We start from the raw sequence: 8,969 nt of genomic DNA, 5'->3' as shown, positions 1-8,969 counted from the left end.
TTCTTCTCTCAGTTAAGAACATGGTTGCAAGTATATATGCACAGGACTGTATATGCCACAAAATAAGACTGGCGTCATTTTTATATCAATTATTTAAGCCAAAAATACTTAGTTTATGGGTCTCTCTGGTCGATGCGGCACCCAGTGTAAGCTCGCGTCCTCGCTTGGTTTGAAGGGTAATCACCCCTTTGTCTTAGCCTCAGGCCTTAATCAAAAAGAGTATTTGCACAGCACTAGGTCTAACGTGAGTGCGCAAAACCTAAAGATAGGGCTAAGATGGAGAAATGAGATTCAGCCTTAAACCAGGAATGTTCCAGAGTCACGTTTATCCATTGTGCGCCTGTGAAAAGGTTGCCTTTCCCCATTTTCACTAGGCTCTGTTCCTAAAATTAATACTGTTTTTAAGTCTTAATTTCCCTGTAATGTTGTTTATCATTTTAATTTGTCACTTTATTATTTGACATAGTCCTGTTCAACAGGTTTCATGGTAATAGTGTTGGTTATGGTTCTGACTGTGATGTACGGAGTAGCTAAGCTGCTCACCAGCTTAATCAAGGAGAGTGGATACAGGTTTGCCTCATGAGGTCTGTCCTGAAGGAGGGGTTGGTTAATCCTAAAGTTAACAACAATGGGTGAGATAGTTCTGCAGTAAAATATAATATTTGGAGAGCCTTTTGTACTGCTACAATAGGCTCTCCAAATATTATAAACATGTAATTTTACACAAATGTATAAATAGTAATGTTAGCAGTAAGGAATCTCTCCAATTGTAATGATGACAGAAACCCAAGGGTTAGTGGCGCTTGCTCAGGTTAGCTCACCCATGTAGGTGGTATGGTTCGAGGGGGGCTGAGTTATAAGGGCATCAGAAGAAAAAAAAGGACTTTTTTTCCATTTTTTGTGGCAGTTGGCTGTGAGATGGTGTTTTTTTTTTTTTTTTTCTCAGCTTAAGATTGTTTTGCATCTTTGGTTGGAGTATATTTTGGGTCATTTTTTGTTGATAAAGACACAAATGATGGACTTAAAAAAAACTCTTCTACAGTCATCAATCGTGACGCCACCGTTGTTTCAAATCAATAGATTCGAGGCTGAAGATATTGTTTGTGACCGCACCTTGAAACCTTTTGTGAGCTACAGGCAACGTGTTGTTTACATACCAAATTCAAATACCAAATTCCACAACTGACCGATGACATTGCTGTCTTGCAGTCGTGAAAAGCAACTGCGCTGTCTGCGTCTCAGAACTGTGGCTGCCTTGATCTTGTGAGGTTATCATTGCCTACGTGTGCATGATGTCAGAGCAAGTCGGACACAAATCTAACCGGCATGCATTGTGCGGCAATCTGCATTGATAAATTCTGCGCAGACTTGACTCATCTCTAACAAGCCTAACATCAGATGGAGGATAGTTAGGGGAGGGGCATTGTACATGACTGACAGCATGGGGAAGAAGCTGGGAAGAAGTTAACCTGGATGTGTGCGAAAGGTTGTTGTTGAAACTCTGGCAAAATAATAAAAGATTAAAGAAATTATTTAAAGAGTTGAGACCTTGGTAATAATAGCCCTCTTGAGTTCTGCATAGAGCTGTACCTGAATCTCAGAATATTTTTATTTTTTAAATATTTAGACCAGGGAAGAGTCTTGACCCTTTATGCCAGTAGTGGCACCACCAACCCAACCACAACAGTAATGACGTGTTGTGCAACATTGTATTCTCAAGAGAAATGCTGGTTAGACTTGTCAACCTGTCTTTGATATTTTCCTGTTTCAAAATCTTTTTTCTTCCACTAATTCACAAACCATATGTCAATGGAATTTGTTAAAGTCACAGTGAGATATGGCAACGCCAGTAAAGCAGAAGTGTGTTTACACTTTTCAAAACTTTAGACTACACTTTACATAAAACATTGAAGAGCAATTAAAAACAGACATAAAAATGAAAACCGGCTAAAAAAAAGAATAAGATTTATAGTGAAGTGTAAGAAATTAATAATTATTTGCTTTAATAGGTTGTAGGGTTGTGCCGATCTCGATATCGTGTGGAGAGGCGCCATCGTGACACACTAATCCTAGTTGCGGGCTCTGAACGGGAAATTGACAACTGCGTCGGTCTTAAACTAGCAAAGAGACTTGTGTCGGGCTTTGTGCTGTGCTGCACAGGGTGTAAGAAAGGGCCCCTTAAGTGGAAGCTTCTCTTACCCTTGCGTGCAACCTATTTTGTGAAATAAACCATGCTTGGCGCCGCGTCTCAGACATTTGACAGTGCTCATATTAATTAATTTTTTATGATTGAATAAAACCGTGGTTTTTATTTTTTGGGTCATATTTCATTCATGTTTTCTTTAAATAGTGTTAAAATCTCATCTTGTGAGCAGAGTGTCTCGTCACACCCTTACTCACCAACCAAGCCAAGTTTCTGTGTCTTGCTTGCTACCTGCTGGTTAACTTATGGTAGGCCAACTTTAAGGTAGACTCATAAGTTGTGTAGAGTTATATCCCATGCAAATTGAGAGAAAACCCTCATTAGTCATAACATTATTTTGTTTCATGATCTGTAATAATTGACTTATGATCCACACTTTTTCACAAATTGGTTAAATTGTTCTTTAAGTTAAACACTTGTTATAAGTTCTAAAAGTTCTGAGTTCACTCTAGAAATACAAAGTACAAAACATAGTTCACTCAATTTTTATACCTTTCTCCGGCAAAAATCATATATAAAATATAGACGTGGTCTCCATGACATCAATCCTAGGTTTCTGAAGAGCCAAACTAAAGCTCAAAGTAAGCGGCTCTGGTGGCTTGTCTTTGCCATCTTAGCAGTGCCTAATGGTTTTCAGTATAGTTATAGGAACTTCACATCATGATTGAAACGTGCACATATCTTCAATTCATGTAACAAAACAGAACCAGTATTCTAGAAAGAAATCCCTTGTCATTGTCCTTCATATGGGTGTACATCAACAATACAACAACACTGAGTTAGGAACGTTTCTTACCAAGATGTAATCGTACAACAATGTAGTGGAAAGCATGTAGTAAATGTTTTGGCCCTCTTTCTGTTGCTCCTCCTTCTCTGGTCCCAACATGCAGGAAATCTTCCAAGAACTAACCGGTTTGGCAACTAGGAAGTAATCCAAATGTTTCACAACCATGCCTCTGTTCAAAATTACATACTTGCATATTAGTCATACGAAAGAAATACTTGGATCGGGCGCCCGGGTAGCTCACCTGGTGGAGCGCTCGCCCATGTATACTGGTTCGCCTCCAACCTGCGGCCCGTTGTTGTATGTCATTCCCCCTTTTCTCTCCCTCTTCAAGTCTGGGCGGTACTGTCAATAAGAAAGGCCTAAAAATGCCCAAATTATCTTAAAAGAAGTAAAAGACATGGTTGGATTATATTAGCTAAAATTTCTGAGTATGCAACATGAGCCCACTGGATATATTCAATGGCCTTAAAATGCATTGCAGCTCCTCAGACTGTCCAATGGCAGACTGCGAGGCAGATAGTTAAACTTATGAACCGTTGGATGAAATAATTTAATTATGGCAAGTGACGTTAATGTCAAATGTCAATTTTATTTCTATAGCACATTTAAAAACAACAGTTAACCAAAGTGCTGATACAGTTGACGTTAAGATACAGTAGATGAAAAAATCCAATTGCCAGGCATTTTTTGCCAGCCAAAATATGTTGCGTTTAGTAACCTAGGCCTATGTATTCCTTTGTGTACGTATTTATTTATTTATTTATTTATTTATTACAGTATTTAGTTAAATTCAAACTGAAAGAGGAAGACTGCAACAGTTTAGGAATAAATTGTTTAATGGATAAAATGATGATAAAAAAAAATCATTAATTAAATCATGCCAAAATTTGCCACATGTGGGCTTATCACTCGCCCGCCTGCTGTAAGAGTTCAATTGTCTTCATCTCGAAATCCATGAACAAGAGATGATTCTTCCATTTGTGTTTTCTTAAAATAGAATCGCCCTCTTTTGTATAACAATTTTTTATTTGGAAGGCTAAATGCCAACATCCGCATTGAAGCACAATATTTTTTCAGATACACATTGTGAATTTTGGAAATGATTATTTATCTTTTTACAATGCTCTGGGGTCTCATTTATAAAACTGTGCATAGGATCCTTACTAAAAGTGTACACACGCCCAAAAGTCAAAAATGGCGTACACCCCAAAAAAATTCCGGTTTATAAAACCGTGCTCACGCTAATCTGTAAGCAATGTTCCCTTTATAAATTACACTTTTCCTACAAGTGTGCGCGTGTGAATCAGCCTCTTATCCCAGTTCAGTACATGGATCCAAGAGTGCAGCTTGAGTGAATTTAAATCGTCAAATTAGCCAGTCGTCGTCATGGTCCCTGAAGTATCTTTCTCCTGATTCTTTCATTTGGGGTTATTCCCCCTGCAGTATCAGCCGTGCTATCATGCAACATTATGCATGGGGGTGGGGGGGAACTGCAGTATTTTTTCTTACAACAATTTGTGATTAACACCTTGCCAAAACCACAGCATCAACTATATCCCCTACCCAGAGATACGATTTGAAGACAAAAGCGTAAAAGGCAAATCCACTTTTCTTCATTGCAGGTTTTGTCACTAACAGTATTAAAGTTTGGACTGATAATGAGGACATTAAGTTCAAGGATTGTGCGAGAGCTTAACGGCTGTATTTTCAGATTTTGACATTTTCTTATGTATGCGCAGACATTTAGTTATTTAGAGTGTTGTGCCATTAACTAATGCTAGGGTATTTGATGCTATCAGACTTGGTGTCGGGCCATCTCATCCATCTCATCCATCCAAAGTTTTTATGGACCAATTATCCCTCAGTACAAGTGCAAATAACACTGCTGGATTTATCTTCATGATAACGTAGATGATATGGAGAGGAAAAATATGTGTGAGGTGTCAATACTTGAAAATATTAAGAGTAATCATTCCCACGTTTACTTCTGCAGTCTGACATCAGTTCACCACCTTACCATCTGCATTGCCAGTTCCCATTGTCTCCAAAATGTGCGCACACAAAGGTCAGAGTTTGTGTGGAGGACCGCACACTCTCCATTCAAGTTTTTTATTTCATTTTCTTTTTTTTAATATATATAAATATTTTTTTAATTTTTCTCTCAACCTTTGCGTGGGAAGTGGTGTACGCACATTTTCAGCCCCGTTTTGTGCGTACGCCACGTTTATAAATGAGACCCTTGGAGTCATTGGAAATGTTTGAATCGCACAAGTCAAACGATCCTATGCCACCGCAACTTAATTCTCGAAACAGTATATTACTAGAATTAGTTTAGCATACTCTTTTCTTGATGATGATTTTAGAAGTCGAACATCGTTATGAATAAAACTTTAAAGCTGCAAATGATACAGTACAGCCCAAATTTTCTCTTTTTGCTATTAGTTACTGAAGTTAAGGTTCTGAATACTTCTTTTCACCACTGTGCAGAGGTAATGCTTTAGGTGTTGCAGACATGTGATGCTTGACCAGTTGACTGCTACACAGTGCTACTGCATGTACTTATCAGCCAATCTCTGTGAATTCAACACGACTCAGTTTTGTCCAGTCACCGCAGCTTTACAGCAAATTTGACCAATAACCATTGTTTTCCGCAACTTCAAGCAATCACAGCTGTCCCACATGCCTGACTTTTGTGTTGGTACGTGGCTCTAAGAGCCACTGACCAAGGGGGAGGGAGAGGTGGAGTTAGAACGAGTGGATGTACGTTGCCAAATTTAATTTCCTTATGTCTGGTATGAGTCGCGTGAATGTGACTCGAACATCTCACATTTTCTAACAAAGTACAGCAAAAGAAAATAAATTGAGGACCGCTACGCTCGTAATTATAGGTGCAATAAAAGGACATTTTACCAAACTGTATGAACGTGACCCAGGCCAGGATGGGAAATTTACTTTTTTTACAATGGGAGCATCAGGCAGTCACTGGCATTGGTTAAAATTTGATTCATTTAATAAATACCTTTTTGTCTTTCTAAATAAAGCACACAGTTGTTGCTACTGTTTTCCTTTTAGAAGGGCAGAATTGATTATTGAATGCAATTTAGAGCTTTTGTTTCTAATGAACATCTGCTGACAACAAGTCTACAGCTCTAGTCATCCTTGCAATGACAGAGCTGGCAGACCTGTTTGGTCAGGTAGAGAGTGTTGCTCAACTTTCAGCCCCGCCCAGATACTAACTGGCTTTGATATGCACCAGTCTGACAAGCACATCATCAGTCAGTTGTGACATTGCTGTGTAACACACGCGGAAGGATTGTTCCTAGGTACATTTCTTTTTGTGGTGTGATTTTTATTTATAAACATATTTTTTTAGGGAAATTCATGCAGCCCTACAATTAATCTCAAGGAAAAGTTAAAGGAGTTTCCTCTGTACCATTGGAGCTGCCGGTTAGACATCAGGCCAACAAAGGTGTGTTTCATTTCTTATTGTGTCACCAAGGCTTTCCTGATTTTAACGGTTGCTCTCATTATGGTTTTATGTACTTTAATTTGCTGCATTGTCATCTGAATATAACTAAAAAAAGTGAACTACAGAAAGTGGTAATACAGTGTACAGATATATATGGGTGATATAGATAAAAGCCTCTATTGTATGACATTGTACTTCCTGTAGGCCTACATTGATTTTTTTTTTTTCTTCCAATGTTGACTGCAATCCCCTAATTCAATCTGAGATATTACATACAAATTGTGTAGTAAGGTTGATTCATGTCATTACATTGGTATTGACCAAATGTTGACTGAACAGCAATGTTAATGTTACCTAAGTGAACAGTTATAACCTAATACTACTCAGTGTGTTCAGCTTTACAGATACCACACATAGCTAATTAACGATTCATCACACATTTTGCAATGTGCATCTCGCAAGGAACATTCCGTTTTTCCTATTGGTTTAGAACGTTATGCTTCCCCACAAACCTGGAGACAGTTTTTAAATCGGAACGTTTATACGGTGTGTCAATTTACAAGTAATACAATATTGTCTACAGTGGGGAATCTGAGGCACCGCAGCGTCCTAGTAATCGGACCATTTGGGTGGTGATGCAGTTAATGAGCGTTAGCGTGTTGGCTGTGAAGCAACTCCGACACGTTGTTCTTGTCTGACCGGGAACCCACAGGCAGGTATTTCACCTCCGCCATTAGGGCTCGCCAAAGTATGACTGACAATTAGGGCTGCACAACTATGGCCAAAATGATTATTTTGATCAATATTGTGATCACGATTATCACAATTATTTGTTGATTTTAACCAAAACAAATTTTATTGTCATATAGGCTATTTATAACTGCTTTCACACCCATATGTTCTACAGTCCTCTTATGTTGTTGAAGTTGTATGTTGTTCAGACATACAGCTGTAACACATGTAAATGATAATTATCTGAAATAAATAGCCTAGGATAAACTTTAAAAAAAAAAAGTATCTCTGAGAAAACTCCTTCACTTGTTTTCAGCAATAACTAAAAGAGCTGGGGGGGGGGGTACTCAGAGTGACGGCTGACTCATTATGAATGGGTCCAGCAGGCTCCGTCTCCCAGGCTGTTACTCTACGAACTGAAGTTTGTTGCATTCAATAACCTCTTCTGTGTTTTTTGCCGTGGCGGCCGCGATAGCAGTTTCCAGAGGAAACACTGATGCAAATACAGGTTTGCCTCTCATGCTTTACAACGTACAACTGTGTTAATAAAAATTAAAACTGTGGACAAATGTCAGAAGCGTGACACCGGCGCTGTTGCCGCTCTCTGTTGCTGGGAGCCCTGGGGGCGGTGCTGCGGGGAGAGTAAGAGAAGAGAGCCAAACTTTACATAAGAAATGGGTCATGTAACGTCAAATTAAACCATAACGATATAAACAACATTGCTTCGTTTGTGGCGAGGCATCGGATGCGACCCAGAGGAAAAATATTACTCGTGCCCAAGAGACCTGTGAGCTGACCGACACTAACTAGCACTGGTCACTGCTGACCCACTTGTTGTGCTAATCTTAGTGCATGTTGCCAATGACATATTGATGATATTAGTTTCCGGGTGAAACTTGCGCCTGTGAACTTTGATTCCACATTACCTGCATCAATCAACTGAATAACAGCCAATGACAATAGGCAAAGATCTCTATTCTTAACTGTTGCATCTGATCTATAAAGACATCTTGATGGGAGAATGAGCATCTTAAAAGAAATTGTGACCCATGCATACAAGCCAATAAGCTTCCTTTTCAATTGTAATGCATATAAGCTGACAACTCTAATCCAATTTTGCTCAATGTTTGAGCCACTGGTGTGCAATGGAGGGGTGATGAAATTCTCTTTGGCTGTAGAAATCCATGATTGAAAAATAAATAATTGTGACACAGCTCATCAGTAGTTTTTAATAGCAGCTTGAATGTATAAATCTATGATTTAAAAAAAGCATAAAATAATTGCAGAGCATAGTGTCTTATTTTGCAATCAACATGTTTGAACTTGATTGCATTACAGTACATTTATTGAAATTTCTTTGTCTTCATGATTGGTTTATCACTGAACTGTTGACACTTTTTGTTGACTTCTCAGTGCCTTGTACTTTGCCATGAGAGACAACCTGACTTGAAGGTCCTCTCACTTCATGCATCGCTTTCCCTATCACACTGCACCAATGGACCCTCAGGTGTGTCCGCCACCTCTGAGCAGCAGCCAATCGGTGGTCAGTGGCCTTGACAAATCCCCAGCCAGCACATTTAAACCTGGCCACTTACGGAGCAACAGCACCGGCTCCTCCAAATATTCAAAACAGGTAAAAAGACCCAAAGGTGCAGAATCTGACTGTACTGTGATGTTTCAGTTCTGTACTGGCTTTATTAATCTGTATTTATTTATTTTATTGTATCATTCTACATTGATTTTTGTCTAGTTAATGTCCATGTCTACAATTTGTATTT

The 8,969-nt window shown here is 38.9% G+C and overlaps 1 protein-coding gene and 2 long non-coding RNA genes across 5 annotated transcripts in view; 2 read left to right on the top strand and 1 right to left on the bottom strand.

The window, feature by feature from the left end:
• Positions 1 to 8,969, top strand: part of LOC116702804 (oxysterol-binding protein-related protein 7) — a 31,833-nt gene that overhangs the window by 8,272 nt on the left and 14,592 nt on the right. For 2 of the 3 annotated variants that reach the window (XM_032537272.1, XM_032537270.1), the window contains exon 2: positions 8,605 to 8,824. In XM_032537272.1, the coding sequence (XP_032393163.1) occupies positions 8,657 to 8,824 (168 nt within the window). In that variant the 5' untranslated portion in view covers positions 8,605 to 8,656. Of the gene's footprint in view, positions 1 to 6,203; positions 6,460 to 8,604; positions 8,825 to 8,969 lie in introns of those variants that run through there. The other variant, XM_032537271.1, reaches the window with a different exon arrangement.
• The window catches only part of LOC116702827 (uncharacterized), a 20,290-nt gene continuing 16,473 nt past the window's right edge, over positions 5,153 to 8,969 (top strand). Inside the window, exons 1-2 of the long non-coding RNA XR_004335265.1 lie at positions 5,153 to 5,234; positions 6,589 to 6,590. This is a non-coding gene — a long non-coding RNA (uncharacterized LOC116702827). The remainder of the gene's footprint in view (positions 5,235 to 6,588; positions 6,591 to 8,969) is intronic.
• LOC116702824 (uncharacterized) overlaps positions 5,155 to 8,969 on the bottom strand; it is a 24,478-nt gene continuing 20,663 nt past the window's right edge. Inside the window, exon 4 of the long non-coding RNA XR_004335262.1 lies at positions 5,155 to 5,228. This is a non-coding gene — a long non-coding RNA (uncharacterized LOC116702824). The remainder of the gene's footprint in view (positions 5,229 to 8,969) is intronic.

This window comes from Etheostoma spectabile, chromosome 15 (assembly GCF_008692095.1).
Source record: "Etheostoma spectabile isolate EspeVRDwgs_2016 chromosome 15, UIUC_Espe_1.0, whole genome shotgun sequence".
NCBI classification, from domain to species: domain Eukaryota; kingdom Metazoa; phylum Chordata; class Actinopteri; order Perciformes; family Percidae; genus Etheostoma; species Etheostoma spectabile.
Note: the sequence above shows the minus strand (reverse complement) of the source record. Positions and strands in the feature narration are given on the sequence as shown.